Source organism: Aphis gossypii, chromosome 2 (genome assembly GCF_020184175.1).
Source record: "Aphis gossypii isolate Hap1 chromosome 2, ASM2018417v2, whole genome shotgun sequence".
NCBI lineage: Eukaryota > Metazoa > Arthropoda > Insecta > Hemiptera > Aphididae > Aphis > Aphis gossypii.
In genome coordinates this window covers 30,712,276-30,732,417 of record NC_065531.1, presented here as the reverse complement: position 1 = coordinate 30,732,417, position 20,142 = coordinate 30,712,276, and the positions used below count along the sequence as shown (strand labels likewise).

Here is a 20,142-nt window from a genome sequence, read left to right as displayed (position 1 = left end):
GAATATTTTAAATTATTCAGAATTTTTTGTAGGTTTTGTACATTATGTGATTATGAGATACGTCCCATGCTTTGTTTATTATATACATAGTACATACACATATCTAAATAACTATTGTAATAATAATACGTAGGTACGTATGACGTGCAGTATTTGAAGATTTTCCAAAAATCTAAGACGTAGTTAAGCTTTGGTAAAATATTTGCGTTATGCGCAGTTTTACAGAAATGTGCTTTGTATTATTATTGTTTTATATTTTCTACTTATTAGATTGTGTACAAGTATTATATATAGTTTGCTATTGGCGGGAAGAGAGGAACCGAATTTCCGACCTCCGGATCCCTATAGAGAAGTCATGTGTAGGTACGTATATAAGCGGTCGAGGGGGCGGTTCGTCGGATTGTTTTTTTTTTTTAAAAGCTCCCAAATAAAACCACCGAGGTGGGAGTGGCCATCGTCCGGTGACAAAGTTACCGTGGTAACGACACGATGACTCTGTACATACACCTATATATATACCTCGTGGTCGGAATGAAAGGAGGGCGGAGAGGGATGATTCAAGCTTATTCGGTCGTCCGACGCCGTCGGCGGCGGTGTTTGACATGCCAAAAACCGCGGCGGCGGTGCGAATGTAAATGAGCCATGTCGTCATGTATCGTCGTCGTGACTCCGCATGCCCTTCGGCCGCTTGTCACAATATATATAATATTTGGTTAAAATTCATAATAATATTATAATATATTCGGCGAGCAAACAGCCAAACCTTTGGGTGTGACGGCGATTGGCGTTAGTGAACGTGAAGAGGATGACAAGGGGTCGAGGAAATTGCGGTTTTTTTTTAGTTTTATTGTTTTTATACGCACGACTGTGTAATCCCCTCCACTGTCCTCGAACTATCAATCGTTGTGGTAAAGTATATATAGCACCGTTTTTGTTTCCTTTCGAAATTATTTCTCTTTCCACGCATAAAACGTATATATATATATTATATTATATGTATGTATTATATTATTATGAATACTATGACGTAGCAGTGAAAAAATAAATGTATTTTAATATAAACGACCCTTCCTCCATCAATTTTTTTGTCGAGGAATTAACGTTTGGTGTGAAAAAAGAACGATCTTTATTATTCGCGTAAAAAGAAAATCCTCGGGTTTTTTTTTTTTTTTACGAAAGGAATAATAATTATACGAATAGATTTTAATATTTTATTGATAATTGTGCCTTCGTGTCGGACTTTTTTCATTGTTCTTTTCTCTTAACCCCCGAATAAATTAAATTTGAATTCACTGTTTTTATTTGAACTATTCAAATAATCGCCAAAACTGTAAGACCGCCGTCGACCAGAATTACTTTTGGTTTTCGTTTATAATTTCCGTAAATAACTTCAATACAAAGTATAGTACAATATTTGTATTATGTATACGGTCGGTACTTATACTAAATTTTAGCGTTTTACTTAATCAAACTGCCTACTATATGCCATTGTGACATAATCATACCTGAAAGTTTTCAGTGATAGAAAATATTTAGTTACAATTATAATAATAATTTGTTACTTATAAACAACAATAATTAATAGTAATGGTAATTTGTTAATGAATGGAATTTGATTTCCGAATTTTACGGCTTCAACACTTTAAAAATATTATGCGCGGACTCATTATTCGTCGATTGATCGCGACAATTACTCGGCATTCCCCTTTCAAATGTTTAACTTCCCGGAAATATATTTAAAAACCATATCATTATTATAATTTGCATTCAATGCGAATCATTAATGTCAAATGAGTAGCTTCTTTTGTCATATGACAAAAATTTAATAATATGATTATCTTTTTTGTTTGGTTTACATTTAGGAAATAATTTGATTATTAATAATTATTGAAATTAATAACACATAAGTAAACAGTAAATAATACTATAACTATAGTCTATAGCTTGACCATTTTTATCATCAAGTTAATAAAATAATTTATTATAATTAAATAGAACGATTAATACATAGAATCTAGACAATATTGCTATAGTTAGATTATAAATATTAACTTACCTACTAATAAGTTTACTGATACTTGTATTAGTTCACAATTTTTTTTTTAGTTAAATTATTTGATTAATTTAAGAACTATATTTGCGCCTGTTATAAATTAATAAACTTAAGAAAATTCAAATTATAACAAAAATCCGAAGTAATCGAGTGTGTATAATGCATATTTGAATATCTTATATTTTCTATATTATATGAACGTTGTACACATTATCTTTCAATGTTAAGAAGTATACGAGTAAACAAATAGTATAAAAATCTATTCAATAGATTTTTCATGAATTACCTATGGTGTAAAAAGCTTGTACAATATTAGTAAATATTTTTTTTCTATAGGTAATATTTACTTTTTATACTTAAATGAATCTAAGTTACATATTACAGTATATAAACTAAAATGTTGTACACATTTAAATTATAAATAGGAAAAATTTTGTTGAAAATTGATATAATTAAGACAAACTTCATTAAATTGAGAGTGTTTACTGTTTATATTAAATGCTTATGGCAAAACCGCAAAAGTTAAAATGATACAATTATAAATAAAATGTAGGTATATTTTTTATCAATCCAGGTATACAGGATCTATAATGGATATTTTTATTTATTTTTTATATGTTTCTGAGTAATCGACCATAAATCATAAGTTTTGAAAAACATTTTTAATCAGTTATTAATCTACTTTTATGTTTTACATACCATATAATGCTGTATACCTTTAAAATATAATAGATGTATTAGGTATAACATTCTTGTTGAAAATTGTCAGTACCTAGGCACTTAATTATAATTTATTTAAGAACTGCATTACTGTATTAGTATCATTTTTAATGAGTAAATTATATACTGATGAGTCATGAGTTTATATTGAATATTTGTATTTTTTAACTTAAGAAATAACTATAATATGAAACAAATAATTATATATATCTTAACATTTTTGTGATTGTCAGTCCTTTTAGGGAATTTGATCATAATAATTGAACATGTTCTGTGGAGTCTATTAATTTCTTGTAGAATAAATAAAAAAATAACCGCTTTACAAAGTACCATACGTGAGTAAAATTTGCTAAATTATATATTTACACATTAAGAACAAACATTTCTTTCATAATTTTAGAATGACATACAATAATAAAATAACATAATGTTTTTTGTTTAACATAAAATATAAAACACTATCTTATATGGTTAAATTGTAGGACAAATTTTCACTTAAATAAGTTTTAGTAAGTATCTACACCTTAGTATAGGTGCTAATAACATTAATCTAATAATAATGGAATAGAAAATTTTGAAATATACGATTTTTTTTAAAATTTTATGATTAAATACTACTTAAAATTTATATTATATATTGAAAAAAAACTTGAATGATAAAATCAGAGGTTTTAGTATAAAATTATTAAGGCTCTAGCTATGGCATTGACGATTGAATACACTGTGATCGTTCAAAAAAAAAAAAAAAAAATTAAATAGGTACGTTAGGAACGTAGCAGTTGCGACACTTTTAGGATTTAATGTAAATAAGATATTATTTTCATCGCAATATCGCACATAACGAACCGTTTCAACAAAGAATAATTTATAGTTTTTATGGACATTTTTATTAAGTGTGTTAATCATACAGGTATTGTAAACAATGAGTTTTTATCATTTTTTTTCACCTTGAGATCTTTTTTCTTTCTTTTTTTTGATATTTTTATTTTAAGGCAAGTTTTGAATATTTAATAATTAAAAACAATATTATTAAACTATTGTAGTGTTTAATATTTTGACGTGTGGTTCATTTTTTATGATTATGGATTTATTTTTGTATTTTAAATTTTTGACAGATTTTAAAAGAAATTTAATAAGTTGTAATAAGTTGTAATAAGATACAAACCCATTTTTTTTTCGTATAACGCAGTAGTATTATCAGTTCAGTAGTTTATAAACTTAATATTCTTCTCCATATATTTTTTATCCAACAAAAAAATATCACATTTAAATGTTATTATATCAACTTTGCACACACATGAAAATAGCTCGCTAGACATACTCTTCTACTCTTCAGTAATATGATATAGAAAAAGACTCAGAAAGTCGTTTCAATAAAAACTAATGAAAACAACTTTGATTTTCATAACAATAATAATTGACATTTTTTAAAAAAAATAAATAAAAATATATGCTTCAATTTTATTATTATGAATTAATTTCAATTATAATGAATAACTTAAAATATTTGTTTTCAAATTATATTGTTTTAATTTTATGCTTACCGGACAATCATACTCGATACTCATGAATTTTTCGACTTTTTAATTTTAATTATAAATTTTAAGTTTATAAAACTATAGCAAATAAATGGCGACGTTGTATACAAAATCATGCGAAATCGAGCATCGCGCATGTATATATATATATAGCAGTAGTTATTAAAATCTTCATGATTTCGCGATAATTTTCAGAATCATTGCCTTTACCGATTCTGTGGTCTAGTTGTTAATTGGATCACGACGAAACATGTCAGTACTGCGTATATATACGTTTTAAAATGTTGTACGGCATCGGGGTTGTTATAACGACGGTATATTTATTACAAAGACGTGCCTTTTTCCGGGTTGTCGTCAACATAATGTATAGTCAACATAATATAATATATGTTTCAATTACGATGTACAACGTGATTGCTAATACGTACTTGTTATAAAGTTGTATGTCTATATAATACGCGGCGGCACCTCGGCGAATGGGTTGAAAAACACGCAGGGAACCGAAAACAAACCGAAAAACCTGTGGTGTAATTGGTATTCCCAAATGACTGTAATGTACATAATAATATAATACATCCGACTGCGTACTTATGTATATATATAGACTGTAGCTATAGTAAATACAATATTATATATTATGTGCATAGTAGGGTGTGGGTTCCGGACGACGTGCGCGTTATACATACGACGATCGACCCCACAGACAAAACGTATAGATACATGTGTACGCGCGAGAGGGAGCGCAATCATGGTGCTCCGATTGACCCCGCGGTCACACTCTTTCATTAGCTTCGCGGGCGGGTTGATTATATTATGTGAAGACGGATCATCAATTTTTATAGATCGACCACTTGTCGTTCTTACACCGCATGTACCGTAATAATTTTACGCGTTTGGCTGTAATGGCCGTTGCGGGCCACTAAAAACCGTAGAACGTATATTATAATGTACGATTTTAATATTTTGATAAATTTATAGAGACTATTAATACGTATATGTATGTGTTTCACTAGGAGTAAACACGAGTGTGGGTAATACCTATATCAGGAAATATATGTCACGAGTTTTTTTGAAATATGCATAGATCGCGAGAGAAATAAAATTAGTGAACATATAATAATTATCTCAACACGATCAACGAATAGTACAATCTCAATAGTCTCGGGTATGTGTAGGCTATATAATATATACATACGACGTAGATAGATATAGTAAAGGTACTAGATTGGATGTGGGAAAAATTAAATTGCAAAATCACGAAAAAATACTTATTTATTTATTCGATCTGAGGTATCGATCCAAATGATTTATCATACCGTATTATACGCCGCCCAAATTGACGAGTTTATGCCTACACGTTATTGTTTTATAACTTTCTCGCCGCAACTCGTATGAATTCAAAATTTTTAAATTTTGAGTCTGACTAACCAGTAGTATCTATACACAAACCAAGTAAACTTAAAATAAATAATGTCATCGATTTGATCATTTCGTCTTAAAACGTATTTTTCGATGTGAAGTGGTATACTTACATTATTTACTCTGCATAATGTATATATTATATACAGAACGATTCACCAAGTATATGATCACCCTTTCTGGTCTTTAGTAAAGCAGTCATTCAAAATTTGTTTTTTTTGGTGAACAATTATTTAAGATTGTATTTTAAAATTTTTGAGAGTTTTGTACTACTTAAGGATTTTGAGAAGATACAAATTTTTGTTTAAATGAGAACTCTACTTTTCTACTGTAAATTATTTAATGAATATTTTTTCTAAAAACTTTCACGTATCAAAATCAAAACTCGATTAGTTTTGAATTATTTAACTTTGTGTACTAAGATCAATAGGTTCATGATAACGATTTAAAAGATATGGGGAGCTATGGTGATTCAAATATTTTAGCGAATGAACATTAATTTATTAACACTTATAATTTATAAAAGTTGTTTAAGTAATAACATTTTTTATTATTAATTACTAGATTCAATATTAAATCTATTTTTATTTTTGCAGTAAAACCATTTTTTAGGACAATAATCCTTAATAAAAAACATTTCAATAACTGAGAAACTATTCGTTCGAATTTTAAATTATCTGCCAAATAATTTACAGTAAAAAGGTAGGGTTCTTGTTTGAAGACCAGAAGTTATAGTGTTAGTTATAGTGTTCCTAGAAAACACTCCTTAAGAATTCAAAAAATTCTAAGGAATTTCAAAAATCAGAATTTGAATAAATTCAGTATCGAATGAAAAATTGGGGATGATCACGCTCAGTGGATTACCCTGTAGAAGTACGTATTTACAATTTAATAGAATATAAATTATACTCTTGTACAACCGTCTAAATATTATGCGTGTCGAAAATATAATATAATGTATACGGTAAACGCGTATTATAGTCGTGACTATTATAGATGTATATACGAAGAAGTTTTTACGACGTTAAATAAACGCGAAATAAGAATATATATAGGTGCTTTGGTCGGCACACACGCGGCAATAAAAATAGGAAAAAAAAACACCTAACCTCGATTTTGTACTTGGATTACGCGCGCACGGTAGCCAGAAGTCGTAATAACCACTATACATATATATATATGTGTGTGTGTATATTATAGTATAATAAGTACCTATATAATATTTTTTATATAGCGTTCGCATCGATCGGAGAGATTTATATTATAATTTTATTTCTGTGTCGTTTTTGCGCGCGCGTGACGCATTGCAATGCGCGTGGGAACGTATTTTTTGACGATTGCATAATATAATATTATATTATACAGACTCCGCGGGCGATCTCTTGCTGTGTCCTGCGAGGAGGAGTCGCGTGCGAGAGACGTGGACTCCACAGTCGGCGGCCTGCATACACGTCGTACACGTCGTCGTCGTCCTCGTAGGCTGTATATCCTTTGCGCGCGCGCGTATAACGCGATCATTCCAGTCCGCTGACAGTTTCCCAGTGCGGTGACATCTCACACACACACACGCACTATACGTACAATATTATATAGACGTGTGTGCGCATTATACATATTCAACGGGCAGAGCAGGGAGAGGGTGGAGAAAAAAAAGAGACTTTTTCCACCTGACCTGAGTCTTTCGATGCGCGCTTCCCGCGGCACGAACGGACACGTGCGCCACGCAACCGCCGCCGTGTACATACTGTATAATATAATACGTATAATAATAATGTAAAAGGAATTACAGGAGTTACAATAATAATATGACGATAATATAATAATGCACGTGTGGTTTTTTATTCTCTTCAAAAGGCACGTCACAATAATGCCGTAAATGTTAAATTTATATATTACGTATTAACGTATATAAATAATATATACTGTGTGAGTATAATGCAGTATTATGATTTAGTCTGCTAATCTTTTACACGCCACCCCGTTCACCCCAAACAGTGTGTATAGGTGCCTACCGTATACGCTTAATGTTATAATTATATTAGTGTCTAAACGCATCATCGAGTCCTTTGCCACAGCTGCAGCAGCAGTAATCAGAAGTTATAAACTGTATAATTATATATAATTTAAAACATTGATAGTGATTTTAAACTGCTTTTAAAAGTATAATTTTTTTAACATATATAGTTCTCAATAATTTAAATATTTTATTGTAAGATAAATTTAAAATTTAACTGAAACAAGAATAATATATCTGCTAAACAATATCATTGTTAATATGGTAACTCGATGATGTATTTTTGCATAGAAAAAATAATATATAACAATGAATTAAGTGTAATATTTTGTGATATATGTTTTTTTATATAACTATTAAAGTAATTTATTTTACATTTAATATAGCAGTATGATGATATGATTTTTTCCGAAAATATTGTATTTATTGTATTATTAGTGTTTAAATATAATAATAATATATTTATTTCATACCATATTTGTAATCAACTTATATAATTCAAAACGTAATAAAATATTTTTGTATATATGGTACATTAGTAAAATAGTTTCATAGTATAAAAATATAATATCTTTAAATAAGACAGTAACAATTTCGTTTAAATTTAAACTTAAATTGTTTATAAAAAATAATTGCCTTTAAACATATATTTTTATATTCAGTGGATTCAGTATGGTATGAGTTACTTTTGAGGAATCTTGTGTTCAGTTTTCAGAACTTAGATGTAAAGATTTTATGAATTTTCAACTACAAAATAGTTTACAATTTTTTTTGCAATTTTGATCAATTTTTTTAAAAATCTTGATACAAAATGTATAGAAAAAAATTAAAAATCATCTACACTAATTTGTTTTTAAATTATTACATTATAAGAAAATTTTTCCTTTTGACTCTCCAAAGTACGAACTAAATTAATTTTATTTCGAGAAACCACCCCCATTTTAGAAAATCTACCCTAAAAGGTAGTTATAGACATAAAACATACATAATTGTAAAAATCAATACATTCATCTCTTTGCTCTGAATCTAAATCTAAAATATTTTAATTGGTAAATATTGCAATGTATTTTTTTTTAATAAAACAATTTCTTTCCAAAAATTAGCTTTTTGTAATGTATAGATACACTATTATAAATATGATTTATAATTTATATTATCAAATTTATAAAATAGTCATCTAACCATTTTTTTTTATTTATTTAAATAGTATAGGTACACATTAAAATAATAAAATTATAAATTTTTAAAGTAAATTACTAATTTAAAAATTTAATTGATTACTAAGACGGAAACGTAATATATATAAGCTTGTATACTATATAATGTATAGTATTAAATGGCAACCATTTAAACTGTGCTAGTTGAAATTAATTAATTTTTTTTTTTTGTTGTGTGTTTGTTATTATAGAGAAACTACCGAAAACATCGTAAGGTAAGTTTAAAGTATTTAAGTCAATAGCTTATTTAAAATAAAATTTATTTTTATAAGTTGCCGCTTGTTTTGATTTTTAACTACATTTAACTTTTATAGTTTTCCTCTTGTAATCTTGTCCAAGTACATTTTACAGAAAATTTTTATAGTACAAGTGAATGAAAGTAATAAATAATTTAATTATTCACTATAAAACGAATTTATTAAGTATTTTACTTAAAGTTTTTAGTAGTCATGTTGACATTTTTCATAAATAAGTTAATAACTGTATAAATTAATTTTTTATAAATTGTTAAATATTAAGAGTCTTGTTTTATTATGTATATGGTATATCTTAAATGCTTATAATGTTTATTTGCATTTTTTTTTTTTATAATTTATGATGTAGAAAAATAACCAAATTTTATTGATGTAAACTGTTAAGTAAACTTGTTAGTTAATTATTAATTTTTATACTTATAATCAACACATTATTATAATTATAGTTAAACTGTATATAGGTATATTGTTCGTATTTCGTTGAATTTTATATTTTCTTGTCACGTTTTATTATTGTGCAAACGAGGTCTTGGATATACAATTTACTAGAAACGAATTTAAAGTTGTCCTAGAGACTCTCCAATTTTAAACTCAATTATTTAGGATAGATGTTTGTTATTCAGTTTTGTTGCAGAAACAAACGTGTTTATCATAGGAAATACATTTGGTCTATTTAAACAGCAAATAAAATATATTTTGGTTATTTTATAAGTGTAAACTTGAGATTTTACAGTTTTAAGTATATATAGTATGTACTCTACTTTTGTTTTTTTTTATGTTTATTTTAATATATTATATTATGTGTATATAGGACATAATTGTACAGTTTTAAACAACATTTAAGTGGATAGGTACCCGCGCGTATGTGTTTCTCGGTCTTACAAACGCGCATGACAACAAGTTTGTGTTCAGCAGTTTTAATTTTGGGTAGAATATTTTATAATAAAGTGAATTTATTTATTATTAAACTTAAAAGTAAGTATATTGTCCGTGTTTAACCTTGGTTATTTTCACTATAATTTAAGTTTTAAGTTAGTAATGAGTATATACAATTTTACAATTTAAAAATTGTTTTAATTCCCTTCAAGTTTAAAATATTGTAAAAAGCTTATATGAAAACACAGATAATTATATCTTCCCTTTAAGTTTGATGGTAGATCATTCTATTACTGAAATGGTAATCAAAGTTCGCTAAGTATTCTGAAAACAAATATGCTATTGTGCAAAGACAAAGACAACATAATACGTTGATGTGGTGTCCTCATAACAAAATTTAAAATTCTAATACATAATATAATCAAAAATTAATTAACCGATAGATTTTGTTTGTAGTTACTTAAAATATAATATGAATTGTTAAATGTATGTATCTAATATATGTCAAAAATAAATAAAAATAAAATTAAACATACTAAAAGTCAGGTATATTATAGGTATAAATAATATAAATATAAATTATTATATACATTTAAAAACTCCAAGTACCTACTATAGATACTTGATAATTCACTTCAATTTATAAACGTTACTGATTTATCGATTAATGTATACATAATGTAATAGGTAGGCAATATATATAAATATATTGCAATTGGAAATCTATTTTACATCACTAATATATCAATGTTGAGTACCCTATATTACAGACGTAATAGTAAGTTATGCAAATATACTTGGGCTAATTTCAAAAAATACAGATTTATGTAACTCCGCTTGTTTATATCTTTGTTTGTATATTTTCCAGGATAAAAAAATAGTCTTGCCGCGTATACGCACACTATATACACATATACACGTATTTATATAATATACATATATAATAATATAATGTATCCTTTGTGCGTCGTGACTTTACGAGGTTGTTTGTGAAATTTTAAGTCACCATTTTTCCCTCTCTCGATTCTTTTTTTTGCTGCGTTGTTTTCTTCCGTGAGCGTGTATTGCTCGTATATAGTGTACATATATACATATATAAATGCATCATATATATATACATAGATACACACTGGAGCGCGTGCACGTAAAGTTTTGTACCCCATTTGAAAACCCCGTGAAAAGGGATGAGAAAGAGAACAACCCCAGAGTTTGTGTGCCGGCAATCCCGTATTCCGAGCAAATCGCACGGCAAATTGAATCAACCAGCTCTGGGAAATCCGTCGAGCTGTTCAGTCGACTGGAAAAGGCGTGAACTAAATGCTGACGAAGGCTTTTGATACAATACACCGCGTGCGCTATCGGGTATCCCGGCCCCGTATTTCCAAAACTTCTTAAAAACAAAATCATAATATAGTTATCGTCATAATACACATGCATGCGCAAAGGTCTAGGTACCTATAAAGTTATTACATACTGAAAAATAAATGCTTATGGTTTATCGAAAATAATATACCTACAGCAGTAGTTGTTTGGTAATATTCGAGTCTAGATTTATGTAATTTGTATTGATCGGTATACGTGTATTATAAATTTAATAATAAACCATGCTTAAGTACATAAATAATAAATATAATAGTATACTGTGTATATTATAAAGTTTAATATAATTTTGACTATGCGTATTGATTTAAATTTCTTCCGTGAGTATATTTATTAGGCAATATATAATATAGGTATAATAGAGAGAGAAATCATTTAGCTATACATTTATAATTCATGTAGACTATTTTATTTTACTGGTCAATTTAATTTTATTATGATTTAAATATGATTGAAGAATTATTGTAGCTTATAATAATATTTTATTATAGAAATTCACAATAAGTAACAAACTAAATTTACTTATTCAACGGCTTTTAAAATATATAGATTATGACGAAGTGATAGCTTGACTGTAAATGCTGCGTCACTGTATTCACACGCAACTAAATCACGACCGAGAAGCGAATTGTTTAACTCGTAATAATAATTTATAATATTGAGCATATTATAGGTACATGAATCTTCTTTTTTATCATGTGTACAAGTGTACCTACCTAAATTATAATATTATGTCTGTATTAAAACTACAAACATTCAAAATATTTTATTTATATGCACTGATAATGACAAAAATTCAATTTACATAATAGGAAACCTAACTTCAAATAGAATTATGCTGTTCAATATAGCCAGAGAGTTTTTTGGACTGAAAGAGTTTTGAGTATGAATGTAGTCAGAAATCTAAAAAATATTTCCTTGGAGATCTCCGTGTTGCAATATTAGAATTCTTTTTCGATTTTATATTTTAATCCTCATGAGGGACTGTTCAAAATATGTAGTTATACATAATAGATTCAGTAAAAAAAAAAAAGAAACAGAGAATAGTTTTCTTTTCTTTTGATTATTAAAAATTGATACTGATTTTTTTAAGATAGTTACCTAGAAAGGTTTACAAGTTTATACAGAATATAATAATGTACATTTGTACATAATATGTAATATCCTATAATAATACAATTAAATCCATTATCTATAAAAATAAACCAATTCTAGCTATTTATAATAAATACACTACTGGAAAATATATTTTAATACTTTAAAAAACCAATGTACCGTATATCCGTAAAACTACATCACATATAATATAACATATGTCGTGGTGAAATGGAGAACCTTTATACATATATTATTATACTAGTGCGTTTATTGCATATCTACATTTACCTTATGGTACAAATGTACAATATGCTATATTGTTATACATAAAGTAGGTATATATTTACACAATATATAAACCCTATTTAGAAAATCGTCTTTAAGTTTCATAGTATTATTATTTAAAAAATTAAAAATAATAACTATATTTGCTACATATGATATATCATATAAAATATTTTTTTAAAACATGACATCTTAAATGGTTTTGTATTGATATTGAATGTGGTAATAGAGTAGGAGTTCTAGCCTATAGGATGACAATATACATACAATATTTTCATACCAGTAATATTATTACTATATTATAACGTCTATTTTTGACTGCGGGCAGCAATGACTAAAAAAAGTTTTGTTTCCTCAATTGGGCTTAATATACATTTATAAGTCATGCTAATGATAATATTAATTTTATAATCGTATATATATATTGCACGTTTTAATATTTTAAGATAAGTTATTTTATGGATTAAATATGATTATATTAATTGGAATGAAAATTACGGTATTTTCGTAGGTACAACATTACTAGCTAATTGAGACGTCTATAAAGTACCTATATTAAAGAGGCCACAGAATGATGGTGGATCAATATTTATAGTTCCCCTTTCATATTGTGATTTGTGACCTATGATGAAAAACGACGAAAGCTTATATTATTTATATTATTCTAGTTATAAAGGAATACTGATATAATATGTGGTATATTTTTTTAATATTTTAATATTTCAGTATGTTAAATATTTAAATCTTTTAATGATATAATGGGACTATAAGATAGATTTATTTTATTATACAATAGGTTAAAATATTGTATTAATATTAAAATAATTAATAATTACAATTTAGATTTTAGTTAATTTTTTTTTTTTTAATTTCATCGTATATTTTTATAAATGTATGATACTATTATTATTATACTTACTGAACGTTAACCTTAAACGTTAACTTTAAAGTTTTAATGCTAAATGACGGCCTATTTTTTGATGGACAATAATTATGTAATATTTTTTTCCTCTTAATAATACTATGAAAAATTATAATAAATATATGGTATACGTATACAATTTTATGAAGTTGTTATAAAGGGGAAATTTCTCAGAAAATAGGATTTTTAGAAGTAGTAATAACTTTTTTTTTTTTATATAAATTAATTAAGAAATTTACTAAGTTTACTTTCAAGTATCAATACATTAGTAAGAGTTTTAAAAACATTTTTTTTTTTTTTGAGTGGCGAAGGGGTGGCTGATTTATGACACTATTTTTTTTATAATAAATTAACAGTAACCTTCCATTATTATTATTTAAAAGTATTTGTTATATTACGTTTATAAGCATTTACTAGGTTTGTCATTAGTAACAACATTATGGAGATAAGCATATTATTGGCAGTAATCTTAAAAATCTACTTAACTTACTACTACCTAAATTACTACTATATTTATAGTAGTAATTAGCTTATAGAATAAGCAAACATTTTTTGTGCAAGTGGCTAAGTTTTCAGTCTCTTCTTTAATTAGGAAGATTTGAACTCTCCCTCAAAAAATCAATTTCCGCTTATGTCCTCAAATTATGCTTAATGCAATCTGCAACCTTATGTTACAGATTAGTTGCAATAAATATTATAATTTATAGTACATTGTAATATATAATGATCTTAGGTAAATTATCGCAATTATTAGTTAGATGCCATTATTACTTGTGCATAATATTATAATTTTTTTAGTTATGAGTATATTGAGCATATAATATGAGTTTCGAATGAATTAAATATTTTAGTATTTTTGTTCTAATTTCTAGGAATTTAATATTATATAAGTACACTATCATTTAGGTTAGTTTATAAAGTATATTTTTTAAATTTATAATAATTATTGTATTATTCATGTCTCATACAACTATTTACTTTGGACGTGTGCCTATATGAATACGTAATAAATAAGGCGATAAATAATATTCTATATAGTCGTTCAAATCTGAAACACGACAAATCGCCATAATAAATAATATGTGATCGTAAACAAACGCTGTTTTTATAAATGACAGCGAGATTCATATAAGAGACGATCACGCGCATGGTCTCCCTCGAGGCTCCGTCGACCCATTTAACAGCTATTCACTGTTCAATAACATGACGAGAGCACCACAAACTGCACTGCAGTTTCGCGGTCCAAACTATGTAGGGGACTTTATATTCTATATACGTTTATGCATGTGTGAATGAACATTTACACTGTGCAATTTGTGTTTAACCACCGTGGGCATGCGTTTAACGCGTTAAAAAAAAAATAATAATAATAACAACATGATTTAATTTCACACTGGATAATGATTATGTATTTTACTCGTACTCGTATGGTAGGCCTACGCGTTAGTGTAATAATAAAGGTGTTAGGTATAGGCATGTAATAATATTATAATGTTGAACCTACGCACTGCGTAATGAAAATATAATTAACGAAATGTAAAAAAAAATTCAACATATTATAAAAATATATATAGTAGGTACATTGGATGCTGTATTATTGTAGCTCGTTGGATTTCGTGTTACTTATATATTATATGCATTATAAATGTCTAATTTAAAGATTTTGGCATAAGTGCTTGGCCGTTTACGGGTTTATCCTTCTGTAAACAAAATAGGTATCGTTATTATTATTGATATATGTTACAAGATAAAATAAAATAAAATACTATACATATATTAATATATTTTTAACATTTTTTTAAATATATTATTACACGTTTTTTCTCGGCAGTTTTTATTTATTCTATTCAATGACTCAAATCATATCAATAATATAATAATAATCAATATCCAGCATTATGTTAGATATTATATATATTATATAGGTATATACCTAAGAGTTCACTCTTCACTGTTCACTCTGTGGTTGATTTCAATGAAACGATGATGACACATAATATTATATTATTATATGTTAATAATAATATTTAATAAGCGGCCTATAAAATAAAATAATAAAATATAATGTAGATATACTTATGATACAGGTATCTGCATATAAATTATAATGTTAGTAACATTTTTTGGTTATTTTCGTGTAAATTTGAATACAATACCTACTTGAATTTCGATGGATTATTTATATTGTTTATAATGTTACAGTGGCGTAACCAGGGGAAGGGTTGAGGGGGCTGCAGCTCTCCTTGAAATTTTAAATAATTGAAAAATTATTTTAACGGTCTATGAAAACATTATATTAATGTATACAGATAACTATATGGGGTGAACCATGTTGTTTTAAAATGTACCTATTTATTCACGTTAAAATGTCACATAAATCAATAATCTGGTCGCCAAAGTATTTAAAAAAGCGATTCGTATAAATGTTTTTTGTATATACTCTATGCAGTACATGACATATATATGTATAAAACATTATTTATTACGATTGAAATATTAAATGTATAAGTTCATTTGAATAACAAATATTCGTTTCGTGTATTACACAATATTATGTACCTACTATCAATTATTGTGTGTATACGCGTAGATATAGGTAGGGTTAATAGTTATAATGGGTATTTAAATTTTAAAGTCAAACGATGTGAGATTACATTTGTTTGGAAGTGTGCAGAAGCGATGCAGCTTGATGTGCGTTATTATAATTGAAAACAGACAAAACAGTGTTTTACATATTATTATAACAATGTATTCATATAATATATATTGGAATAATGTACACGATTAATTGTGCAGTTGCTCTGGCATTGTGGTTGTATATAGTTACGGTACTGTGGCAAATCACATATGAAACGGTGACGTTTTGAAAATCAAGCGTGCCATCTCATCTTTACGTGTATAATAAAATATAATAATACTATTTACCCTTTATTATATTATATATTATAGTATAGACAGTGACATAGTTGGGCTAGGTCGCTAGGGCCTCTAAGTTACGTACAAGTAAATTAATTAAATTAATTATTTAAATTTCGTGTTTAAGGATTTAATTGCAAATTTCTATGTACGCCGTAGGAGTTGTTTGTAATAACAACCATACTTTTATACTTATATATGTGCATGTACCTTATACCTACACGGCCATAAATGTACATGTATACACTTCTATATTTTATGTGATCCAATAAACTCGAAAACCGTAACGGTCGCGTATAACGCGCCGCTTCTTTATATATACGGCTGTCGTTACTTATATTTATACATAATATATATTCTTCGTGTATTTGTTTGTTCTCTGCCTTCGTAAAACACACATAGGTACGTAATACAATAATGTATTATTACTATTATTATAATTTCGACGAGGGGAAGGGCGGTACATCATATGTGTACAAAATACATTACACGTCATCTTGTCTCGCGTATACTGCACGGTCCTCCCCGTCGCATATGCGCGTCGGGGCTTTTATTATTTTTTGTTTGCTGTCGTTTTGTTTTTTATTCCACCCTCCCCAAGATCAGGTCCAATAAAATACAATACGTAGCACACACACACACACACACACTGACACTCTCATACTAACCCGGTATATAGGTACCTATACTGTATAATATATATGTAATACCCACCATCGTATAAGTATATATTTATATACCTATGACTCGTCGTTTACCACCTTACGTCCTTATATACCGCAGTTACCTATAGGTACTTTCATATTATTATAATACTCGCGGCGTTCACGGTTGGATGTGCAGGAGACACAATGAAAACGGCGACCGAAAAAAAAAGAGACGGTTGTTGGCCAAGTCGTAAATATGTAACTATATATATATCAGTAATGATAATAATAATAATATTTTCGTCTGCGTCCGGTCGGAAGAATACGAGGAAACGGAAAGGAAAATAATATTCGTACAGTACCTTATACGAGTATAATAATAATAATAATAGTAGCCAGGTATCTATAATAATACTTCTATATATATATATTATATCGGATCCGGATCTTTTACCCGCGCACAGGGCGTGGTAGACGACGCACGCCGAGACCACGCCCAGCCGACCAATCGGTGGCGCCTATCGTTCGCTTCTACCCTCCTACCGGACGTGTACGCGCGCAGAATCCATGGCCCGCGTCTGCCACACGGCCGGCCGGTCATCTCTGCCGTCCGTTAGTTAGGATCGGTCCGCGGCGAACGGCCCACATACACACCGGTGGCGGCAGTGCGCGCTCCTTCGTGTACATCATTTTTAATATTTTGATATTGTTACGAAATACGAATTTTGTATACCGTAATAGTGTTCGCCAAATCGACGTGGTGCAGTGACAGCGGCGGCCGGACAAGCACTCTCCCGATAAAGGTACATACGGACGACTCCGGAATTTTTTTCACACGAATCGCCGACGCGTGTTGCAGGTTTATTTCCGTTTCACCTAAAATCTCATTTTTCCGCGCGATTTTACGGAAATGTTTCGAAAACGATTTTGAACGCAGGGTCGGAGAGACGCGGCGCACTCTCAGCTGCAGCGGTCATCCGACGGTGTGGTTTTTCTTGGAATTTATCCTCACGTGTTGTATATATATATATATATACATATATTTACAACGTATACTGTCTGCTTGCGCCGGGTACACGTTCAGTCTAACCGCAGATATGATCCAAGAAAACCGTTTCGAGCTGTGTGGTTTTCCGGCTACGTACATCAAGAACATGAAGGTAAATGTTTGAATCTTTTTTATTCTTACTCGCATGCTTCATTTGCTGTTTGCAAGTGAGCATTTTGCGTTACTATAAATGTCTAGAAATGGCTGTCATAATAATATATAGTCTACATATAGCTGCATAATATATATGCATGCGTATAGGTATATATAATATATAGGTATAAACGTTATTCGCTTTAATATGTTATATACAGGTGTAGGTAACGTTTCCTACATTGGACTTCTATATTATTATCGTTATGTATAAATATTAAATACAGTTCCATTCTTTATCATATTTTCTATCTCAAATCTAAATGTATTTATATAAGATTGGCGAGACCCATAGCAAATAGTTGAAAGGCTTCTCTAGTTATAATAAATTGTGTATAATATACACTGTTGTTACAGTTTTGATCTAGGTGTGCTGGTGTGCGATACTACCTATGTTATTTAATGATATAAATTACCTATATATGAAACTACTATATATAATCACTATATAGGCTATATGTAGGTATACCTATCTATCCATGTTAATTATTTTTCTGCAACCCTTTTCAGAGTTGAAGTGTCTATCTTAAACCTTTACACGCAGTAAGTAGGTACTGTATAATTATGTTATTGATCATATATGTGTAACAGTGTATAGTAGATATGTATAGTTCCTATAAATATTGAATATTAACAATTATTGCACATAAATATTTATAAAATATACTAGGCGAACTTGTCTAAATTGTCATTTTTGGAATTTTTAAGTGTAGGTATCTATACTTAAAGACAATATTTTCAAATACAATAAGAATTTTTTTATACAATTTAAGAAATGTCATGTAATAATACGAATTTATTTTTTAAAATGAAAACATTGAGATCTAATACCTTTTTTTACTATAAATTGCTCAGAAGATAATTTTTCGAACATTTTTAAAATCAAATCAAAACCTGAAAGAGTAGTTTCTAAGTTCTATATCTTTCAAACTTGCTATATTGCCATACTGGAGTGAAGAACATATTATTATTCTTAGGTTGGTTTTCATTATAAAAAAATAAATTTGTAATATCATAAAAAGTTTGATATAATATTATAGTAGGTATATAAATCTGAATAATTACAAACATGGTCCTTAAAAGGCTTAATATAATTATACATCAGAATTTAAATAAATTGAAAAATTTGAGTTGAATCACATAATTTATATTGAATTTATGTAATCTATAATACCATTGACGAATTTATGAAATTAGAAATTTGGATAACAATTTCAAGGAATTTATAAAATTCGTTAATTTTGCACATATGAAATATTCAGACTTATTTTAGATTTATGTTAATAACATTTATTTATTTATGTTTTTAAGTCAAAAAAGGAAATAAAGTTTTTTGATAAAATAACCTATGTGGTAATAAATAAATAAAAATATTTATTTATTATATTTACTAATTAAATACATTTTTTAAATAAGAATGTATTTATTTTTACATTGTCCAAGAGGAAAATACTATATACTTATTCAATCGTACAAAATGATTGGGCTATATGAGAAAATATTGATATATCTTTTTATTTATCATGTACATCTAAACATTCAACATTGTGTACATTGTGCGAGTATTTCTTACAATGACCTTCAATTTCATATTTTTCTTGT

General features: G+C 28.1%; 1 protein-coding gene across 3 annotated transcripts in view; it reads left to right on the top strand.

The window, feature by feature from the left end:
• The window catches only part of LOC114127352 (LIM/homeobox protein Awh), a 73,286-nt gene that overhangs the window by 8,052 nt on the left and 45,092 nt on the right, over positions 1-20,142 (top strand). The window contains exons 1-2 of one of the 3 annotated variants that reach the window (XM_050201110.1): positions 17,942-18,198; positions 18,277-18,499. In XM_050201110.1, coding sequence (XP_050057067.1) covers positions 18,437-18,499 — 63 coding nt within the window. In that variant the 5' untranslated portion in view covers positions 17,942-18,198; positions 18,277-18,436. Of the gene's footprint in view, positions 1-9,152; positions 9,177-17,940; positions 18,500-20,142 lie in introns of those variants that run through there. The other 2 variants (XM_050201111.1, XM_050201112.1) reach the window with 2 other exon arrangements.